The sequence below is a fragment of the Phyllostomus discolor genome, chromosome 8 (genome assembly GCF_004126475.2).
Source record: "Phyllostomus discolor isolate MPI-MPIP mPhyDis1 chromosome 8, mPhyDis1.pri.v3, whole genome shotgun sequence".
In the NCBI taxonomy this organism is placed as follows: Eukaryota; Metazoa; Chordata; class Mammalia; order Chiroptera; family Phyllostomidae; genus Phyllostomus; species Phyllostomus discolor.
The window spans coordinates 29,792,263-29,816,064 of NC_040910.2; the positions used below are offsets into that span (position 1 = coordinate 29,792,263).

Consider the following 23,802-nt stretch of genomic DNA (forward strand, 5'->3'; position numbering starts at 1 on the left):
ATGCCAGTGATCTCAGACAGCCAAAATATGTATTATGCATTAAAGTACATTTAAGCTTTTTTTTTAGTTTACTTATACCACATATCTTTCCAGAAAGGATTTGAGGTAGTGTTAAAATAAAAACAAAAAAGTATATAGTAAGATAAAATAGAAAGGGAAGAAAGGGAAAATACCACCTATGATTTCAGGGAAAGATTAAGCCAAGTTCAAGATTTGGAAGTCTGCATGATTTTTGGTTTTGGTCAGCCCAGCAGCTATGCAAAAGAGGAAACTTCTTACATAATCCTCATTCAAAAAGAAGAAACTTACTGGGAGATAGTTTTATGGGGTTTTGCTCTTTTGTTTCTTTTTTGGTTTATATTTGTTTATTTTCTTTTTTTTCTCCCTTCAGTTTTTGAATTCTGATGTATTTCTCAAATTAATATTGAGTGTTAATCACTGTTCAAAAAAGTGGTACTTTTTATTAAAAAGTACAATTTGTGGGTCTTGTTGTATTGATTGTGACTTATTGGTATAATCCAAAAATAAATTATTTTAAAAATGAGAGAGAAAAAAATCTCTTTGACAGTAAAATTTTAGATTCCAGAAAGTCCTTTGTAACTTTGGGGTCTGCATTTATAAGTTTACTTGTAAATTAAAATAACTGTTTGTACTTATTAGTTATAACTTTTAATATTAATGTATGCATAGATTTTAAACATGGAATTGGAATTATATTGTTTATGAGTAGTACTACTTCTGAGATTCACCAGTCAATATTTGTTTTTTTCTGGAAACAAAACAGGGTGTAACTGGAAATAAGACATAATACGTGAAATCAGTGTTCTAATTCAGTGATTCTCAAACTTTTTTTTGCCTCTGGTCCTTTCTAAACTATAAACAATTATTGAGGATGCCTAAGGAGCTTTAGTATATGTGGTTACATTAATTGATATTACTATATTAAATATAAAAATTGAGAAATTTTAAAAGGAATTCATTTAAAACTAAAAATAAACCCATTTCATGTTTACATAAAAACACTTGTTTATGAAAAATAACTATTTTACAAAAAAGAAATAGTGAGTGACATTGTGTTACATTTTTATAAATCTTATTGTTGTCTGGTTTAATAAAGACTGCTGGGTTCTCATATTTTCTTTTGCATTCAGTCATTTTTGAAATGTTTTAATTAAAGTGGATGAAGAAAAGCCAACCTCACAATTGGACAAGCTAGGGTATTTTAATAACCATTTAGATCATTGTTGATGTTCTTCTTTGATACTGCACCAAAGTGACAAATGGTATTTTCTTAAAGGTTAGTTGCTGTGTGTAATCTGAAACTGTATCAATGAACTTTGTCTTCTGTTACATTAAAATCCACTGGTTCACCTTGAACTTTAAATAGATGATTTTAACATCATGCAATGATTGATCATTTGAGATATGTTGATTCACTGAATTACGCAGTTCTTTTAAGTGTTGACACTTTTTGTTGCTTAATATTAAAAAAACCCCACATTTGTTAATTTCAGTATTCATCTCTTCAGGTTAGATTTTAAGTATTGGGAATCTGTCATTCTTACAGTAATGGGGTATAGGTTTTCCAAAATTCTAATTTTTACTTGAAAGCTCAAACTCTATCATTGGAAACAAATACCCATTTATTTTTCTTGAAAGGACAGGCTTACTTGGCTTAATGTTTGAGAAAATCCCTGTGAAATTCGTAAGTCTGAAAAACCATAGTTTAGTGTCTTTCAAGTAAAAATGGTGTTCCATATGAGTGTTCAGTTTATTTGTAACTCAAATCACACAGATGCCGTTTCTTCGGACAGAACACTTATGTCATCACATATAATATTAAAAAGACTCAGTGATTGAAGAACAATAGTTTTACAGCTTCATCAAAGACATTCTTAAGTGAAAATGGGATTTATTTTTTTACTGGGTTATGTGGCAGTGAAGAATATGATGACCACTAGCATTTAAATGCCACTGCCTTCATTTGTGCTGAGGAGCCAGCAGTTTTGTTACTGCTTTTGCATTGTCTGTGAAAATGTCAACACAATGCAAAAGGCACATCATGCTTTAGTATTATTATGGAAATAATTTTGACCTTGAAAACCACTAGGGAAGGTCTCAGGGTGTCTGCGTCCCACACTATGAGAACCACTATTCTAATTTAATGAACCTACATCAGACACACTATAAATCCTGTATCTTTTGTCACTGTTAGGTAAATAACATTTGTACTTAGAAATAATATATTCAGGTTGGAGTTTAAATGTGTTTTAAAGTGAGGCAGTGTGAAAGTATCAATAAGACACCATGCCCATAAAATTATAGAGAAAATTGAAACTAAAACCATAGCACACCCCCCCATTTTTCTGATTATAAAAGTAGTCCACAGTCCTTGAAAACATTTCACATAATGTAACTTTATGAAATAGTAAGTGTCCTAGCTAATCATATCAATCACCTCTTTTTAGATAAGTCAAATGTTTTCTGTGCTCATATATATATTAACAAAATTTTTTAAAGGTGGGAAATTTTACACATAGATGTTATACTGTTCTTAAAACATTAATTTTTAAAAAAAATGTCAGTGCACATACTTACCTAATTCTTTTTTTCCTCCTAAACCTTTATTATAGTTGTAGTCCTCCTGCACCACATTATTTGAAGCAATTCAACATTATTATGTCATTTCAGATGTACTACTACTTCATTATTTTGCAAAATGGTGGTAATCTAATTGTTATTCCTCCTTTATTACCCTGAATATTTCTATAAAGAGAATCTTCCTCATACCAATTATTTGGATGTCCATAAGTTAAACTGTAGAGAAAAGGAAAAAGTTAGAAATTATATGGTTCCCAAGCATCCCCAAAGTTGAGGTTTTTGTTTGCTTGCTTGATTTTTGTTTCTGTATGTTCATGCACTCATGAATTTAAACGTATTTGATGTGTCTTAATCATCACAATTATTCTGCTTATTGATGTCTATGTTATTCCATTTTGACAAGTGGGAGCTTCTTTTGGTTGGTGCATGTATCCTTTGACACATCCTTAGGAGACTTTGATGTATTCTGGAAAAACAGGATGATCTTTAGCTCATCTTACACATTCTCTACCCCAAACCTGGAGTCAGCCATTACTCCAAGGAGCTCTGGTTCCTTTGAAGAAAAATGGTTTAGAGACAGTCTGGGCACTAGAGATACTTACTGCTTCTGAATTGGTCATTGATTGCCTCTTAAGTTTACAGCAGCCTTCTCATTTAAATCCAGTACTGTAGGGCTTTTACTTAACCTTTAGTTCTTAAATCTCTATCACCTTTCATCCATGCCATAAATCTCAACATCACATACATAGTCATTTGATTTACTTCACAGTACATATACAACAGTTTAAGAATAATGTTACCGACACCATCACCAGCAATACGCTTACTGAAGAGTTTTAGTGTTTTCTTTTTCTTTTTTATGATACTTTTTGTCCTTAGTGTTTATCCCACTAGGGTTGTACATACTATGACTTTGTTTTAAAACCCCTGTTCCTTTCAATCTATTGCCTTCTTCCTCTTCTAAGTAATGGTTTACATTTAAATGTTTATGGTTTATCTTTTTATTTTTTTAAAATACAAGCATGTATATTTATATACTTATTTTTCTTGTATAAACTGTAGCATACTATACACACTTTTATCCACTCTGCTTTTCCCTCTGCGTGACACTGCATCTATTGTATTTTCTTTTAATGACTGCAGAAATTTTTATTACGTAGATGTACTGCAATTTACTTAATAACATTGATGAACATTTAGACGATTTCCAGGTTTTTACTTAATGTCGTATTTTATTAAACATTCCAGTTATTTTTGAGAAAAGGCAGCATGGGTTTAAAGATTATTTTTGAAAAATTATCCACCTTCAATTCTAAAGAATGGTTAATATCTATGATTGGTAAAATAGGAGTAAAATTGTGTCATTTAACTTAGAACATACTAGGTCTTTTGAATGGCATCTTGAAGCTGAAAATAGACCAGATGTTTGAAGTAGACCAGATCATCCACTCCCAGCTGCAGCCCTCCCGTGGGGCACTTGAGGCCTGAAGTCCTAGGCAGAGAAAATTGCTCCCTCCCCCTTTTTTCATAGCCGATGTTACCTGTATGCTCGTAGTAGCTAGTAGTACTGAAGTTTCTAGGATGCGGCCTTTTTTCTTTTTTATTGAACTAATTGAGGTGACACTGGTTAACAAAACTGTACACGTTTCAAGTGCACAATTCTGCAGCACATCATCTGCACACTGTATTGTGTGTTCACCACCCCAAGTCCGGTCTTAGTCCATTACCATTTATACCCCCTTTACCCTCTTCTACCTCCTCCAACCCCTCCCCCCCAGCAGTTGTCCCTGTCCATGAGTTTTCTCTCTTTTTTTCTTTTTTACTCTGTCCCTTTACCCAACCCTCAACCTCTTCCCCACACAGCTGCCAGCTTGCTCTCCATTTGTGGGTCTATCTCAGTTTTGTTTGTTCATTTTGTTGATTAGATTCCCCATCTGAGTAGAATCATGGCTTTCAGAAACAGCAATCCTAGTCAGTCAGAAAAGGTTAGGGTTTTAGGTTTAGAAGTGCATTCTTACTAGGAGAGGGAAGACTTGGCTTCTTATGTCTTAATAGAGTGAGACCTGGAAATCAAATCTGTTGACATCCTGCTAATCTCACCTCCTCCACTAGATTCAGTCGAGAACATTTCTGCCTTACACAGTGATGAAAGAGCCTCTGAACCCCACCCATGGGATTGGAGCTCTTCATTCCTGTATACTTATAGACCTACAAATGTATTTGTAAATTTATTTATTTGTTTACAGAAAGGGAGGGAGGGAAAAAGAGAGGGAGAGAAACATCAATGAGTTGGTTGCCTCTCATGCCCCCCTTGGGGACCTGGCCTACAACACAGGCATGTGCCCTGACTAGGAATCGAACCAGCGACCCTTTGGTTCACAGGCTGGCACTCATTCCACTGCACCACTTTATTCATATGACTATTCTATACTACATTTTGGGGCACTATCATAAACTGACCTTACCTTTTAAAGAATATAATAATCCACTTAACTCCTAGAAGCAGAGACATTTCAAGCTATAATGCCTTATTTCTGTTAATATAAAAGACATGTACAAGCTAAATTTGATATAATTTAGACCAGTCTGGGCCAGACTTTATGTGGTTTGTAGACTCCTTGCTCTCAAATTCTGAGGTATTCTTGTTAAAATACATGTCTCTGAGTAAAACGTTTGTCATCTGGTTTACAGGTATAGCAGCTGATATTGGTTCTGTCCCAAACCCACCTTTCCTATTATTTAGTGTAGAAATGACTGTGCTATGTATAATAACTGAGAAAAATTGTTGGAGTATAATCGTGGCTTCTATTTTTAGTTTGAAAAATAAGGCGTAAACATTTCTAATTTCAGATCAACAGCAAAAAGAAAGAATCAGCATGGGAAATGACAAAAAGTTTGTATGACGCATGGTCAGGATGGCTGGTTGTAACACTGACAGGATTGGCATCAGGTAAAGAAGTTTTTAATGCAATCCTCTTATGAGTAACAGAATAATAAATAGTTCTCTCCACAATTTTTTTCAGGGACTCTTGGATTTTTAAAAGCATTTTTTGTTTGTTTCTTTCCTTCAAAAACTTAAATATAAGACTAGAAGGTAGGAGGCTTCTGAGTTAAGTCTTGGCTCTATCAATTTTTTTTTGTTCATTTTTCCGGGCTCAATTTCTGTATTTATGAAGTATGTGGTTTGGACCAGGTGATGAATAAAGTATCATTTAATGTTAACTTCATAATAAAGAGGTGATATTTAGTGAGTACTTCCTTTGTGTCATGGACTGCTCTAAAAGCTTTATGTGTATAAACCTCATGGGAACCTGACAGTATACATCAGCAATTTTCAACCTTTTTCATCTCATGTCATACATAAACTAGTTACTAAAATTTTGCAGCGCACCTAAATATATGTTTTTTGCTCATCTAACAAAATAATAGATACATTTTTGATTCATTCACGCTGGACTCATGTTGTTGTGTTGGCTGTTGTCATATTTTTATTTGACAGTCTAAGGGAAAAGAGGTCAGTGCCCCTGACTAAACCTGTTGCATGTTTTAAAAATTTTCATGGCACACTGGTTGAAAATCGTTGGTATACGTGTTATTATTATCACCATTTTGCAGATGAGAGGACTGAAGCACAAAGAGCTTAATTGACTTGACTAACAGGTCATATATTGTAGCTAGTAAGTGGCCAAGCAAAGATTTAAATCTAGGTAGTATAGTTCAAGAGCCTATGCTTTTAACCACCATGCTAGAGTAACCCCAAAGTCAAAACATGTGAGATTTTAAGAATAGCATTGAAGATCTGAAAGCAAACATTAAGGACTGTTTTAATGACTTTCAGCTTCCTATGGAAAATTCTGTCCAGAAGAACATGAGAAAAAATTAAAAATTGTGTGGAGGATAGAGGGAACTGCTGATATCGCTAAATGACATGCACAAGAATTTTTGTGGCCACTGTGTATGTGACTCATCGATCTTTTTATCTGATGAGAAGGACCTAGGTTTTGACCATAAACTTATGTATTTTTTTGTATTTTGTCAGTAAGTGATCATGATATATTCGATCTTTTGTTATCTTAAGAAAAAATGAAAATATCAAAGTAATTCATTAATGCTAGGAGTTTCACTAATTATTCCTAATGGACATAAATTTTAATGAGATTGAGATCATTTGTAAGTCTATTAATTAAGTTTTGGATTGAAACATACTAGTAAAAACTGACTTCAGTAACCAGATTTGTGAACCTCTTGCCAGGTAGCTGTCTTTTGAGGATGTTTTAGTATCTTTTAAACATCTCTGTTTAAAATTACAATTAATTTGAACAGTGTAGTAGTTTTAAAGAATAGGTATTTACAGTTTTTAAAAAGGTAATAAAAACTGATAACTAAGATTTGAAAATCTTAAGTTCACATGGTATATCCTATGTGACTATTTGTAAGGAGTCCCCTATTTTCCTTGGCCCTTTTGACTTGATAGGTCTTAATTCTCCCAAAATGACTTAATTTTTTACCATCTCCAACACGCTTTTGTAGGGGCATTGGCTGGATTAATAGACATTGCTGCTGATTGGATGACCGACCTAAAGGAGGGCATTTGCCTTAATGCGTTGTGGTACAACCATGAGCAGTGCTGCTGGGGATCTAGTGAGACAACATTTGAGGAGAGGGATAAATGTCCACAGTGGAAAACGTGGGCAGAATTAATCATTGGTCAAGCAGAGGTGAGTTGTGCTTTTTCTCATGATGAGGTAATAATTGATGATTGTAACCTGTATTAAAGAAAAAAAAGAAAGAAATATAATAGGGTAGAATGGAAAATGAGAATACTTTGTAGCAAGTAAAATATAAGTATTGTTTCAAAAAACTTTTATTAGTTATGCAGTCACACATGAGTCTCCCAGACTATGACGTGAAATATATTTCCTGTTGTAGAAAAGAAGTGCAGCAAGATTTGTGTAACCACAAAAAGTTGTTATCAAGTCAGATTGTTAAAACTGCTTAACATATTATATCATGATTATTTGGGACATATGAATTATCAAAAAATTTAGTTAAATAAGCCTTCTAACTGGAGGTACTATGGAGAAATCCATAGATTTTTCTTCATGGCATTGCAGTATTGAAATTGTTATTTTACTATATTTGATGCTCTGTAATGAACATTTTAGGAGTTAGAATATTATATAATGTTACATGATCATATATGGATATGTTTTTAAAATTTTGTTATAGCTGAATTTTAGAGATTGAAGTATAGCTGAGATTTTGGACAGGATTTTAGGTATCGGGGAAAAACATTAAATATTATAGATTAAGGCTCCTTGGGATGTATACAAATATGTGTTTGGATTCTACTTAAATGTTTTGTTTATATAAACCTTTTATTATTGTGGAAATAAACCAGGAGCCTTTACAAGTTTTACTCAAGTTTCTTAATGAGGCAAGAGCTTGCATTTGAGGTGCACTGTAAATTAAATTCATACTATTGAACTATTTGCTTTTTAGGGTCCTGGTTCTTACATCATGAACTACATAATGTACATCTTCTGGGCCTTGAGTTTTGCCTTTCTTGCAGTTTCCCTGGTAAAGGTATTTGCTCCATATGCTTGTGGCTCTGGAATCCCAGAGGTAAGCCATGCAGTATTTAGTATCATTAAACATTCAGTAATTGTTACGATGCTTATCTTTTTTCCTTTAGGGGAAAAAGTAGTTGTTTTTCTGGGGAAATGGTTTGTTTGTGATATGAAAAAGAAAAGTTAAAAAAGTGTAAGCTAATTGTAAGCATCATTGAAAGAAATTCCTCTCTATAGTCATTTCATCATTTACTGTGGAGGTTGATTTTTTTCTCACCACTAATTTATTACTTGGCTAAACAAATAATGAAATTTTTTTTAGTCTTGGCTAAAAAATATTTAAACCCCAAGAACCCTAAAAATATCTTGTGGCCTAAAATTATTTGATGGGTCAGTTGATGTTTTGCTTATGAACCTGTTTGAATACATTCCTTCTCTGTATATAACCATATTTTAATTATATAGTTAACTTTTGAATTTAGAAGATAATATTTATAACTATTTTATACTGTAAAATGAACATTTGATCATGGGGAGTCAATGGCACAAACATTGGGTTTTATTGTTTATCAACAGTAAAGGAGACTGACCATAAGGATTGAACATGATGTTGACTCATTCTTTCCCCTTTTTTTCTGTTTTAAATAGTTTGTCAGCTTTTTCTCATGCATTTCTTATAAAAACTAAATAGTAGGACCTTTTAAAGTCTATTAAAAAATGTCTTCAGTAAGTAGCAGTGTCATGCAGTATTTAGCAGTTGTCACTCATCCTTCTTGACATGTAGGTAAAAGTTACCCAGAATGACAGAATTATGAGAAGACATATATGTTTCTGACACAGAAAGTCTGAAATGTAACTGTATTATATTCCTATAACAAATACTCAGTTTCACCTTAGTCTGGTTATGTAATTGCAGTCCTTGAAAGGTCTGTGCTTCTTTTAACGTGGCCTGTTATTTTAGTTATGTTTGTGAGATAAGGCTGTCTTCTGTCCTTGCTTGGGAAGAGTGTTAGAATATGATATGAAGTTATTATATGTAGCATATTAATTAAAACCTTTGAAAAAATAATTGTGAATTATTTATAATCCACCAAAATTTGCAAGGTAGTTTTCTGAGTAAAACAAGAGAACAACTTTAGTTAAGTTCTTGTGGGGTTTTTTTTAAGGAGATTAAGATTCCTTGATTTTTCTTTTCCAGATTAAAACTATTTTGAGTGGATTCATCATCAGAGGTTACTTGGGAAAATGGACTTTAATGATTAAAACCATTACATTAGTACTCGCTGTGGCATCAGGTTTGAGTTTAGGAAAAGAAGGTCCCCTGGTACATGTTGCCTGTTGCTGTGGAAATATCTTTTCCTACCTCTTTCCAAAGTATAGCACAAATGAAGCTAAAAAAAGGGAGGTAAGTCTCTTTTGTAGGTGATTTGACATATAATATCTGTCATATAGACTTATTTCAGTGAAGAATTTTGTAGTATAAAGATCATACTTTACTTTTTGGGTAAATTTTGTATTCAGATGGAAAATTTAATGTGAAAATTGTTTATGCTTTTCCTTTTTGTGACTAATCGCTAAGGTCTTTGTAGAATCCATCCCCAGTGCTGCTCAGTTAATTGTATATTTTAGAGAAATATACAATTTCTACCTGGTGATGGACTACTTGGTGTCCAAATTTCAGTTGAATTTTACAAAGGTCTTTCCATTTGTTTTTGCTTTGCATTACACCTCCCTTCCTCTGAAGTGTTTCTCAAGTACAATATTATTTATACTCTTACTTCTCACCATCAGTCTTTCTCCAGAGTTGGGAAATCTTAATAGCTCTGTTTTCCCCTGGAGGAAGGGTCTAATGCCAGTGGGAGTTGTGTGCCATCTGCAGAGAGCTATTTGGCACCATGGGGAAGTTCTGAGGGCCTCTAAGACCCCCTGAAGTTTAAATCAGAGATTTACATTAAAGGAGATACAGGATTCCTCTTTATTCAGCTGTTCAGGGCAGTTTCTTTTACCATTTTTTTTAGGACAGCCTGAGATCGTCTAGGAGATCTTTAAACTTTATGTATTTTAGAGTTTCCATGATGTTTTCTAGATGGCTCTGGATACTTTTCTAGAAGGAAAGTGGGTTCCTGAAATCATCTGTGTTAGTTCTAGACTTTGGAAGTCCAGTCCCTTTTGTTTTCCCAGTCTAATCTGCAGCCCTAGATAGTACAGAGCTCTTAGGTTTTTAAGGTACAATATTTTTACATATCATCAAACATTGAGAACCCAGGGGGTCTCTGGCCCTACCACAGGAGAATGTTTCATCCTGCTGTTTTTTTATGCTGCAGTGAAAAAAGTGGAGTATTTTTTGTGAAACTAGTTTAATTCCTCAATTGAAATAATTCTAGTTCATTTTAATGTTAGTACTAAAACATTTTCCTTGCATTATTAGCAGTAGTCTAAAAGTGGGACATTTTAGAGCATCATTGTTCCATCACTGAGTGGTAATTGTGCTTTCAATACTATCCTGTACAACAAAGATAATTAACATTATTGATTAATTACTGTGCATGTGATTCTGTGGCACATCCTCTACTTGCATTTTAAAATTTAATTCCACAATAATCTTATTAACTTGGCATTATTGTTCTCATTTATAGATAGGGAACTAAGCTAAATCTTGTCTCACTTGTCCAAGATTACAAAGCAGAGTGTCAGTTCTTTTCCAATCACTTTGAAGTCTATACTCTGAACTACTCTCCTCCTCCTCCTCCTGGGACTGTGTGGGCATGTTGTTTGTCCACAACAACCCTGAGCTAGGCTGTAGTGCATTGAGTCAGTGGCTAGACGGAACTGTCTTGGTTTCTCCAAGTCCAGTTCCTTTACTTGCTGTTATACCTTGACATTTTGTAGGTAAGATTTTTATTTTTATTTATTCATTTTAAGTGCAAAATGTAATTTATTATAAAATGTTCCAGAAATTAAATTCACCTAAATTTTAATGTACTCACTGTGATGATTAGTAATGTTTATGACATTAATTTTATTCTGTCACCTTAGTACATAAATGTCGAGAGTTTACTTGTTCATGAATGCATTAAAACCTCATAGTTTGTCTTTTTTCTATACTCCCTTGACATTTTTTAATTAAATGATTCTTAGATTACTTATTAAAGAGATTAAAATGTGAGTTATAGGCTCATGGATGTTAACTTGATTGTAAAATTGTATTTTATTAAATGTAGAGTTAGAGAATGCAGTTAATTGAGTTGTCTGCAGTTGCATTTGTTGAGGAAAAAAGTTAAATTTTCTGTCACTACTTCCTCAACATATGCAGAGTCTACATTCCTAAAGCCCGATACAATTTAATTAAAACAAATATTTGTTTATTTTTAATTTACCAAACAGTAGCCTGTCTATGTAGTTTGTGCTTTTAATAATTTACAATTTAATTTTGATGGTTTCTAATTTTTTTCAGAAATTTAAAAATTGACCATTTGAGGAAATGCTTTGGTAGCCTCAAATATTTATTGGAGTAGTGAAAAGAATAAAGACTCTTAGAAAAGTAATTATAAATAAATGCCCAATGAATTAATATGTGTAATTGGCTGCACAGTGGTAGGATTGGGCAGTGCCAAGTGACAGACCAGGATGTTGGAGAGAAGAGCAACGAGAGAGTTTGTTTTATTTTATTGGTTCTGGTTGGTGAGACTGTGTCAGAAGGGTAGCCGTTGTTTGTGCTTGCAGAGTACGGCTCTCCTTGTTGGCAGTAGCAGTGTTTTCAGAGGACTTAGGGTACTGAAAATACAAGGAAACTCAGTAGGCTTTTAGTTCCCTGGATATTTTACTAGGGTTCAGAATAGAGTAATTATTGATGATGATGTAGCTCTAAAATTGGAAGAAATTATATCCTATTTAAAAATAAGTAAGCAACTCTTCCCCTCAAACCAGTTACCACTCTCTCCATTGGTCTTCACAAACATCTTGTAAGTTGATTGTATTTATTTCCTCTTCTTTATGTCCCAGTTACGTTAGTATATCTCACACAAGTTTTTTTGGCGGAATATTAAATATATGAATAACCTTTCAATTAAAGCAGAAAAGTTAAAAAATCTTTTTATAAAAAATATCTGCATTTGCTTGGGGAGGGGAGAGATGTGAGTTAAATTTCAAATAGTTGTTTCAAAAATTCGAGTAACATGAAGAATTTTTGTTTGGCATATATTTGAATTATAAAAACATGAAATAAGCCACATTATTTTTTCTAAGGTGCTGTCAGCTGCCTCAGCTGCAGGTGTTTCTGTAGCTTTTGGTGCACCAATTGGAGGAGTTCTTTTTAGCCTGGAAGAGGTATGTAAAACAGAGATAGCAACATTAAAATTATGTATAAGTACCATCACACATATATTTTGGCACACTTTTCAGTTTTATATCTTGTGTAATAGATAGTCTTTATTTTTAATTTTAAAAATTTATTTTTATAGAATTATTTTCCACTAGTACATAACAAGTAGCATACTATATATGTTCCTTACCTTGAAAAACTCTTTAAAAATATTACTTATATATAAAACATTAATTATGGTTTAAATATTAACTTTGTTGACATTAAGCAGATATGAATGTGACTTAGTAGGAAATATTTAAAACAATCTATCCCTATCAGCCAGAATGCAGCCTTTTTATTTTAAAATTTTTAATCAATTACTAAATAGTCTTTGCAAGGTTTTCTTGTGTGATTATTTCTGTTGCAGTTATTGATGTTTAAGAAAGTTTTAGTCACTTTAGTGGAATGTTTTGTTTTTGTTTTCTCTTTGGTGCTTAAGACTTTTTACACATTTACACAAAAATATGACTAGGAATGTTTTCAAATTCACTTTTGTAGTTGTTTGTGTTCTTTTTTAATTTACTATAGAAGAAGTAAATTAAATACTTCTTTATGAGGTAACATGAGTTAGTGGCAGTACATTTTACTGTTAACTGCTATGATTGGACGTGAAATTCCTTTTAAAAATAAAACAGTATTATAATTAATTATTAGACATTTATGACTAGTTGATATTGTGAATGTATAATGAGATGAGTCAAAGTTAATTAAAAATCAATATTTTTCTTACCACAGTAAAATCCATTCTATGTAAATTCTAGCTGTAGCAAAATTTAGAGCTATGATATTTACCACTTAAGTTGTAGCATATCAGAATCATTTTATAAAATTATATCATTAATTTTTCTTCCTTTCTTTTTTCAGGTTAGCTATTATTTTCCTCTTAAAACTTTATGGAGATCATTTTTTGCTGCTTTAGTTGCTGCATTTGTTTTGCGATCCATTAATCCATTTGGAAATAGCCGTCTGGTTCTTTTTTATGTGGAGTATCATACACCATGGTACCTTTTTGAACTGTTTCCTTTTATTCTCCTCGGGGTATTTGGAGGGCTTTGGGGAGCCTTTTTCATTAGGGCAAATATTGCCTGGTGTCGTCGACGCAAATCCACCAAATTTGGAAAGTATCCTGTTCTTGAAGTCATTATTGTTGCAGCCATTACTGCTGTGATAGCCTTTCCTAATCCATATACGAGGCTCAACACCAGTGAACTGATTAGAGAGCTTTTTACAGACTGTGGGCCCCTGGAATCCTCTTCTCTCTGTGACTACAAAAATGACATGAATGCCAGTAAAATTGTTGATGATATTCCTGATCGTCCAGCAGGCCTCGGAGTATATTCAGCTATATGGCAGTTATGCTTAGCCCTCATATTTAAAATCATAATGACAGTATTCACTTTTGGTATTAAGGTAAGTGCCAATGTGGGGTGATGTTTAGGTAATCTGGGCATGAACAAAACTTGTGTATGGAATAAGAGATGAGCGTGGTCATTTCATAACTGTTGCCTGAAAAAGTTCTTATCTTTTGGGTTTAATTTTAAGAAATGAATAAAAGAATTCATGAGGAGATAAGGTTGAGCCATAGTATCTATTAATCTGTAACAAATTACCCCCAAAACTAGCATCTTAAGATAGCTTATTTTGCTCTTTATTCATCAGGGATTTGGGAAGGACGTAACTGGGCATGGTTTGGTCTCTCACACAGTTGTGATCAGACATGGCTGGGGCTGCTTGTCTCAGACATTCACTTGTCTGGCACCTGGGCTGAGAAGACACAGAACAACTGGGGCTGGAACATCTGGGCTCCTGGAACATCTCTCTCTCTCTCTCTCTCTGTCTCTGGTTTTTCCAGCATGGCAGTCTCTAGGTAGTTAGATTTCTTACATGGTAGCTCAGTGTTCCAAAGCAAGCGTACCAAGAGGATCGTTTTCTAACCTAGCCAAAGAAGTCAAGCAGCATGCCTTCTATTGTGTTCTGTTTGTCTAGACAGTCACAGAGCCCCCTTCCCCCAGGTTCAGGGGGAGGGAAACACACTCTTCCATTTAGTGGATGGAGTGTCAGGCAATTTGTGATTATTGCTGCTGTGATAAATTAGCACAAACTTATCTGATTTAAAAGTCACCCAAATTTATTACAGTTCTGGAGGTCAGAAACCCAAATTGGGCTCACTGACATCAAGGTGTTCACAGGGATTTACGGAGGTTCTAGGGGAGAGTCTTTGCTTTTCCAGCTTTCTAGAGGCTGCCTGCTGACATACTTAGCTCTTCTTCCATCCTCAGAACCAGCAGTGGTGCTGCAGTCTTTCTTTTATCTCACCATTCTGAAACTCACTCTTCTAAATCCTTCTTCACATTTAAAACACCTTCATTATTACTCTTGTTACTTTGGACCCAAAGTAATCCAGGATAATCTCCTGTTCGAAGGTCAGCTAACAGTCTTAAGTCTTTCTGCAACCTTAATTGCTCCTTGCCACATAGCATAATGAATTCCCCAGAATCAGGACAGCCATATCTTTGGGAAGCCAGTTTTCTGCCTCACCATATCTGTACAGGGCGTTACCTTGAAAGGGTGTTGTAGGCTCAAGAGGTAAATTACTAGGCCCATGAACACCTTGCCTTTTTCCGTCAAGGACTTGAGACCTTATGCCCTGGGACATAGCTTCTTTTGAACTTACAAAAGTGAGAATAGCATTTGTTAATTAGTGATTTACCAGTAAATATAATTCTGTTGTGTGACTGTCAGTAACGCATATGGGGAATCAGATGTCTACTAATCCTTGTTCTTTAAATCATTGTACCCATAGTTCATGTTCTCCAGTGGTAGTGTGCTTTCACAGCCTTACGTAATATGGAATACCAGCTGAATTTTAATGAAATCGAAGTGGTATTTTTGAAATACTGTCTCTTTTCTATTGTCCTCTGTATGTAGTCCACATTATATTAATTAAGTATGAGTTAAATAATAAAAAATACCTTGAAATTTCACTCTTTAGTGAATCAAATTAAAGGAGTTGTTAAGACTCCTATTTCTACAGTAAGTTGATTTTCTGTAAATCCCAACTTTCTCACCCTTAGTTGAGCCACAGGAAACCAGAGGCAGTTGGCAGGCCTCTCCTTGTTATGATCCTCCACTGTGGCTGAGGGATTCTGCCTGGCAGGAGAGTATAAAACATATTTGATCCCTCCTAGCTGGGTGTCCATTTCATGGTCCCGATGCACTCTCTACCATGCCACCACTCCGTGCTCATCTTATTTCAGATGCAGAACAGTTTGTAGCTGTTAGTCTTTTAGTCTTTTAATGGTCTTTAAATGGTCTTGCTTACACAGTGTTTGCTATTCCCATTATCCTTATTAAATTTGGCAGATAACTTTTTTCTCCTTTTAATTCATACATATATGACTTATGTGTGAATATGAACAAATTAATTAAGAGGAGGGAATTGTTTTTTAATTAAATATATATACCTGTTTATACTCACTAAAAAACATTGGGGGACCTGATGACATTGGCCACTTTACATTGAGATACTTAACAGGAATAGCATCTAATATTTCCATCATTTGATAGAAACATATATAGGAAGGACATAATCTTGGAGTAGGGGGTAGTATTTCAGACTGAGTTGATTTAGAGTTATGAAAAATGCTTCATATTGCTGGGGGTTTTTTTGTTTTTGTTGTTTTTTTTTTGTCTCACATTTTACATGGATTAATGAAAATTTAGTTAGGGACTGGCATTAAGGAACCCCTGAGATAAAGGGGAATTGACCCTTGGGTACTTTCTCTTTGGTGTAGAGAATGTGATTTGTAAATTTGTAATTGATAGAATTGTCAAAATACTATATAATAAGATTTTGCTAAAAGTTTTAGTTTATACTAGGATTTTGCTATATAAATGTGAAAAGAATCAAGTGTGAGAGAGCAATCCACAGAACATAGGTTTCAAGCAAGCAAGTAGAGGACCTGTGCCTGATTAAGCACTCCGTTTTGTTACAGGTTCCGTCAGGCTTGTTCATCCCCAGCATGGCCATTGGAGCCATTGCGGGAAGGATTGTGGGGATTGCCGTGGAGCAGCTTGCCTATTACCACCACGATTGGTTTATCTTCAAGGAGTGGTGTGAGGTCGGGGCTGATTGCATTACTCCTGGCCTTTACGCCATGGTTGGTGCTGCTGCGTGCTTAGGTAATGCCACTGTGCCTCTCTGTGCTGGGTGCTTGTGAATCTGAGAGGAAACAGAGTAAGACTCTGCCCGTGCTTAACTGGGTTGGGGTGAGGAGAAGGAGGGGTACAGGACAAAGGAAGAGAATGTTTTAACAAATTAAACAGTACTACTATTATATGGTGTTATATAGCACTGGGTTTTATTTACCTGTCTCTGAAAATTTAATACAGAAATTTAATAACAGCATTTTTATAATACCACATAATGCTCTATAACAGAAAACATCTCAGTACAGCATAGGCTTAATTTGAATCCTGTCCAAGGATGTTTTTGTTTTTTTCATTGTCAGGGATCTTGATGTACCTATACCAGCCAGAGCATGGTTCCTGAGATTAGCATGCGAGCAGAGCTGCAGAATAGCTTTACTTTGGGCTCTGCAGTGATTTATTTTTAGCCTCAGTAAAAGATTTCTTTACCACCCTTCTTCCATTTAAGGTGTATTTATAGCAAAATGCGAAAGGTAACTATTAATAAAGAAAAGCAAACTATTTGCATTCGATACTTATGAGCCTAGCCCTGGCTGGGTAGCTAAGTTGGTTGGGGCGTCGTCCAGTATGCTGAAAGTTTGAAGGTTTGATCCTTGTCAGAATGTGTACAGATACAACCAGTCGATGTTTGCCCCTCATGTTGATGTTTCTCTCTCTCTCTCTCTCTCTTTTTTTTTTTCCCTCCCCCTCCCTCCACTTCCCCACCTCACCTACCTCCATCTCCTTCTTCCTTCTGTACCCCTTCCTCTAACTGTAAAATCAATCAACATATCCTTGGGTGAAGATTTAAAAAATGCTTAAAGTCTATTTATTGTCCTTTTGGTCATAAAAAGTAGTTATTTTATATTTAACATGCCAGCTGAACTTCGGTTACATATTTAATGATAGTTAGTATTTGACTTACTTTTGTTCATGCATCAAAAGTGTTAAAGTTATTATTGATTAAAAGTGTATAAAGTAATTATTGATCTTCAGAAATGTAATATCAAATGAAAGTGAAGGACAGAATCATTTTTCACTAAAGTAGTGAGTATTTATTAAGTATCCACTTTCTGTTTAGGGCTGTGCTAGGTGCAGTGAGTGATAGAAAAAGAAGTATAAAACATGGACCAACCTCAGCTGCAGTCAAGTTGGGGAGACAGGACCCACACTGAGAAAATAATAGTGAGCAATAGATGATTACATACAGTACTGAAAGAGTCTATGAAAACTGTAGGAATCGAGAGGAAAAAAGAACTGAAGTAATTCAGGTAGGGTAGAGCATGAGCTTTATTTTATAAGATTAATAGAATTTAAGGGAGAGGACTTTGTTGAAGACTATAATAATGTGAAGACAAAGAAATCAGAATAGGAATAGATTTAGTAATCTTGGGGCTCTGAAGGAACTGACAATATTGAAGTAAGAGAGTGCATTTTGAGTGTTTTGGGGGAGAGAGTTGGATTGGTGGGAAGGAGCAGACTATGGAGCACGATTTATGTTAGGATGAATTCGTATTTGGAATTGGTCAGATCAGTAATAGAGCTGTGGCTTTGCCACATGTAGCTTGATGACTTTGGGAAAGTTCCTTTACTTCTTTTTTTTTTTTAATCTTTAAAATGGAAATAATAATTACTTATCTCCTACAGTTGTTTTAAGGATTATATGAGATAAAAATGTATGTAAAGCTCTTAGGATAGTGTCAGGTAAAATAATTGCTTAGTTAAAAATAATTTTTAAAGATGCCTTTGTAAATTGACCAGGGCATGTCTAGCATAGTGTAGATATGTAGTATACGATAGGTCCTTTCTCCCTTCTATTTTTAGGTTAAAAAACAAAAAGGGAGAGTTTAAGCCTAATATAGTATGAACTGGTGAACCCTGGTAGGTTTTTTCCACAAATAAGCAACATGAGGAAAGTATTACTTAGGAAAAATTAACCTGGACCATGGCTTAGAAAGAGGATTGAAGCTAACAGGCCTGCAGTTAAGGAGGTAAACACAAAAGAGTATTAAAATTAAGGAACAAAGTCTTGAGGGTTCGGACTAGGTTGGTAACAGGGAGAATGTTGAGAAACGTGCCCGTAGGTATTTTGCAGAGCAAATCATAGAGGACTAGGTGAGAGTGTAGATGTTGGGATAAAGTAAAGGGATGAACCAAGAACAATTACCTAGGTTGTCAGGACGAATGTCACACCGCTGTTGGAGTCAGGGGAGTTGGAACGGGGGGACTCTTTGAGAAGAAGAGGAGTTTAGTTTTAAGTGTATAGTGCTTTCTGTGACAGTGTTTTCACCGATAAATGAGACGAGCACAAGATAAGGCCTGCCGAGCTGGAGACAGGGCACACGTGCGGCAGTAGACAGGTGCCGGGGAGTCATCCGCATAGAGAAGGTGGCTCACACTGGTGATTTGGGTGAAGGAATGCATGGGTTTTCTGAGGGAGGGAATTTATACTGCTACCACGAATCACAAAGCATCAGAATGTTTTACTCATTTTGGAAAGATTTAGGGGAAGAAATGAATCAAATTAATATTCTACCCACATATGAATTTAATGTATAAATTAGTGGTGAAGAAGATATCTCTGATGTGCTTCACCAGATTCCTTGAGAATCAATAATAATCTTTTACAAGGGAGAAATTACATCTTTGCTGTAGCAGTGAACCAAAATGACATACTTGTTTTGGTTGGATAGGTATTCTTTTTTATATGAAGCAAAAAGGTTTTGAAATGTTATTTCAAGTCTTCTGTGTTTGAAATGTTAATTCAAGTCTTCTATGTTATAAACAAAGATGATTGGTATTCTAGATCTTATTAAATAGTGATGATTGTCCTAGTAGTAGTTTTTGATGATAATCCTTTTCACTAAGTTCTGTTGACAATTTATGTCAACCAGCCTAGTGCACAAATTCTGCTAGCATGTATGAATGAGGATCCTGTCCTTCCTGACCAGCGGTGCTTATTTTTTTCAGGTGGTGTGACAAGGATGACCGTCTCCTTGGTGGTTATTGTTTTTGAGCTCACTGGAGGCCTGGAGTATATTGTTCCCCTTATGGCCGCAGTAATGACCAGTAAATGGGTTGGAGACGCCTTTGGTAGGGAAGGCATTTATGAAGCACACATTCGGTTAAATGGATACCCTTTCTTGGATGCAAAAGAAGAATTCACTCACACCACCCTGGCTGCGGATGTCATGAGACCTCGAAGGAACGATCCTCCCTTGGCTGTCCTGACCCAGGACAATATGACAGTGGATGACATAGAAAATATGATTAATGAAACCAGTTACAATGGCTTCCCTGTCATCATGTCAAAAGAATCTCAGAGATTAGTGGGATTTGCCCTCAGAAGAGATCTGACAATTGCAATAGGTACCTTTTAAAAAAATACACACACACACACACACACACATACTTACATGTATTGGTATCGAGGTAGATAGACATGGATATGTAATAGATTTGTGGAAGAAAGGAAAGCAATCAAATTTAATTGGTTGGGTTGGTGTGGGCAGAGGTCTTATGTTCTTTAGGAAAGGAATTTATGCTTCCATGGATTGTTTTCTTGCTAAATATAGTTTTATCTTTTGACTTGGGATTATCATCAATTTAGAGTCATTCTTTTTTACCCCTCAGGTAGACCTTGTTAAATTGATATTATTCTTGATTAACATGTTATATAAGGTCTTAGCAAGTGCTGGGCTTCCAGCTAAATACACTCTCATATTGAATAAAGTTGGCTTATTTGAATGCAGGTCTCTGAAAATCCCATCTTCATTGGTCTATTTCGTATTAGATTCACAAGGTTTTAATTCTTTAGTTTTTGGATTCAGGTTTACAGCATTGACTTCTAATATTTAGTTTAAAGTGAGAAAATCATTGAGATTTTATTTTTGGTTATATGTCAGGTTGAAAAAGTATGGAAATAATTGTATTTGCTATTGTAATTACAATTGCTATTGTATTTGCAATTGTATTGCTATTATATTTTGGGCTGATGTTCCTGAAAATATCATTTAAAGACATCAGCCATACTATGTTATTTATTGGAGATAAAGTAAACTTTTTCTGAGGAGGGAAGCAATTGTGTTCCTCCAAAATTAATTTTTCCTCTTACCCAGTAGTACTACAATCTTAATGAGAAGACCAACCCCTTCTCCCTCAACTCCTAGAGGTGACAGAGGATATTTTCATCAAGCTATTGCTTTGGCACCCTGCAGTTTGTAGTAGAGGACCCTGAGCTGAAAATGTCCAGCACTTGGTCTGTCTCCAGAGGTTACTTCTGTGAGCCCATCATCTCCCTTCCAACTTGTCCCTGTGGCCATTGTAAAAAGGGAGTAAAACATTTGATTCTGGTGCCACTTGAAGAGGGCAGACTGCACAGTACAGATGGGCAGTATTTCTCAAATCAGACTGGAAACTCTCAGTTTGTAAGAGCTATTAAAGGAAAAGAGGAGGAGAAAGAAGGAGCCTACAGAGAGTAGCTTACTCAGTTTAGGAAAAGGCTTACATTTTTGGAAGATATTTTCAAAAACTGGCAATCCCATCATTCCAGGTTTTGCTTTAAGTAATATAATAGTTGCCAGATTGGGCAAAATATGTGGTCAGACTTGTCTCCGTTCATGTGTTTTAGCTTCTGTGCCATCACCATGGCCAAACCTGCAGTCAGAAAAGAATTCTATTGTTTAGATTCCCATTCTTTAGGTTTAAATGGTAGCCAGGCAAAGATACAGAAAAGATTAGAATTTTGGAATTTGCATTGAAATTAAAGAAAGGCACCAGGTTTTTAGAAGAAAGTGGTAAAATTAAGAATTACATTCCCACTGATTTAGTGGATATATTTTTTAGTTTTGTTACTGGCTTGAGAAATAGAATGTTGAGTTAGCAGAGAGGAGTCATTTAAGGGAATAGAGGTAGTACTTGACATATGTGAGATGAGTCACGTCATCAGAAGTGTTAGCCACATGACTTTTTGGACACACCCAAAGTATTTACCCACATATATTTGTAAAGTTTAAGTTTTTGAATGGTAAAAGTAGACTTGTATACAAGGTTTTATATGTATGCATAACATATAAAATATCTTATTAAAGGATAGTTTTGAATATACACTAATTCAAAATAGAAGCATAAAGCTTTTTTATTTCTGTACTTTCTCCATTTCATGGATTTCCTTTTTGTTTCCATGGCCTCTGTTCTTCCTGTGTAGCTTTCTGCATTTTGCCACTCTCTGTCTAGCGCTTTCAGAGGTGGGAGTGGAAGTAGGCAGCAGAGCACACTGGAGGGGGCAGTTAACAGCCTTTGCAAATAATCATAGTTTCAACCCACCTGTTAGTGCTCTGGACTCATCTAGCATATTAAACTAAAAAATTAGAAAAGAGGAAGAACTAGCTAGTACACAGTGGTGAAGTGCAGAGCATGGTCAAAGCAAGGATGAAGCTCTCTTGAGTCCCACCTCCAATGCAGTACAAGTAGCTGTTAGCACAGGCAGGCGTATTTGATGACGGATTTCTCTAATTTGTGCAGGTTTTAAAATCTCATATTCCAACCATGTTTCCTTATCCCCCAAAGTTAGAAAACAGGTTCAGCCCCATAAAATACACACCAACAATATTTTATTTATGTGGAGATGATGTGTTGTTTGTGGATTCTGATTCTGTTAAACATAAATTGCTATGACTGTTCAGTTGATTTCTTTCTTGGTTAAGGAGAAAGAAAAAAAGGAAAGGACCAAAAGTCATGGGTGCATTTATTTGTTTAATCTCTGAATGAGCATGTTACCCTTAAAACAAAATACAGCCTATCATATTTTAATTTCTGGCCTTCTCAATCTCTTCAGAAAGTGCAAGAAAAAAACAAGAAGGAATCGTGGGCAGTTCCCGTGTGTGTTTTGCGCAGCACACCCCGTCCCTCCCGGCAGAAAGCCCCCGGCCCTTGAAGCTGCGCAGCATTCTGGACATGAGCCCTTTCACGGTGACGGACCACACGCCCATGGAGATCGTGGTGGATATTTTCCGAAAGCTGGGTCTGAGGCAGTGCCTTGTAACTCACAATGGGTAGGTTTCATTTAAAAAAAAAAAAAAGAAGAAGAAAAAAGCAGTTCATTTACCAGAACTTTTAATCCTTTTTAGTGGAATTCATATGCAGTTACGAGGAGCGAGTGTAATCAGCTTCAAAGTGGGAAAGTGTTTCTTTTACTTTGGTTATAAATAAAGATCAGTCAGACTGACACTTAAGAAAGAGTAAGAGAAATGTCACCCCCCACAAATGCAGTGACATTTGTCAGGAACACTTGAGGGTTGGCAAAGAGTCCCCAGCATGTTCGTGGTATTAGAGTTGTTCCCTCCCTTAGCCAAGTAGTAGTCCTGCCCTGAATGAACTGCTGCAAACACCTGTTTCTTTCTGTCAGGATTCCCATTTTAGACTATATATATCTAGTACCGTAATAATTTTCTAGATATTTGGCTGTTTACTGTGTCAGCCATTATTTAATTTGTCACGTAATGAGAGAAATAATGTGTAATTAAATGAAATTTGTAAATTAGTTGAGGACATTGAGCAAATGCTTTGTTTCCTCTTTTCTTCCTTCTCACAAACCTTTTACATAAACTGCTAATGACAAATACTGTGTATTTGAAATGTGTAAATCGATTCCTTTTTGCCTTGTGCATATGAGCTGCCAGCGTCTCCCCAAGGGTGGGAGCGCAGGACGGTCTGGCTGGGCAGACGTCACAGGGACGGTGGAGAGGAGCGCACGGGGTTCCGGGGTGCCAGGGTACTGCAGCAGACGCGCTCCTTCAGCCCCACTGCGCCCTCTGCTCCTGACCTGGGACTCCTCTCCAGGCCCATTCTCTCTCGCCCCCTCTCTCCCATTGTATTCCTGTTCCTAGTTGAAATACTTAAGAACACTGTTTTATCTGAAGGCTGATAACAGAAAGGATCAAAATGAGAAAGGAAGGATTATGCATAAACTGCAGGCACAGCATGAATTGGAATGCGAAACACTGAAGAGTATCACAGCAGGTTTTTTAAAACATAATTTTGTGCAGAACACATGACTCCTATCTAGAAGGAGGAGGAAGA

At 35.5% G+C, this 23,802-nt stretch overlaps 1 protein-coding gene across 4 annotated transcripts in view; it reads left to right on the top strand.

The window, feature by feature from the left end:
* CLCN3 (chloride voltage-gated channel 3) overlaps positions 1–23,802 on the top strand; it is a 76,322-nt gene that overhangs the window by 44,152 nt on the left and 8,368 nt on the right. For all 4 annotated transcript variants that reach the window (XM_028521883.2, XM_028521880.2, XM_028521881.2 and 1 more), the window contains 9 exons: positions 5,452–5,551; positions 7,132–7,319; positions 8,104–8,226; positions 9,370–9,576; positions 12,417–12,497; positions 13,399–13,944; positions 16,530–16,716; positions 19,693–20,091; positions 22,559–22,775. In XM_028521883.2, coding sequence (XP_028377684.1) covers positions 5,452–5,551; positions 7,132–7,319; positions 8,104–8,226; positions 9,370–9,576; positions 12,417–12,497; positions 13,399–13,944; positions 16,530–16,716; positions 19,693–20,091; positions 22,559–22,775 — 2,048 coding nt within the window. The remainder of the gene's footprint in view (positions 1–5,451; positions 5,552–7,131; positions 7,320–8,103; positions 8,227–9,369; positions 9,577–12,416; positions 12,498–13,398; positions 13,945–16,529; positions 16,717–19,692; positions 20,092–22,558; positions 22,776–23,802) is intronic.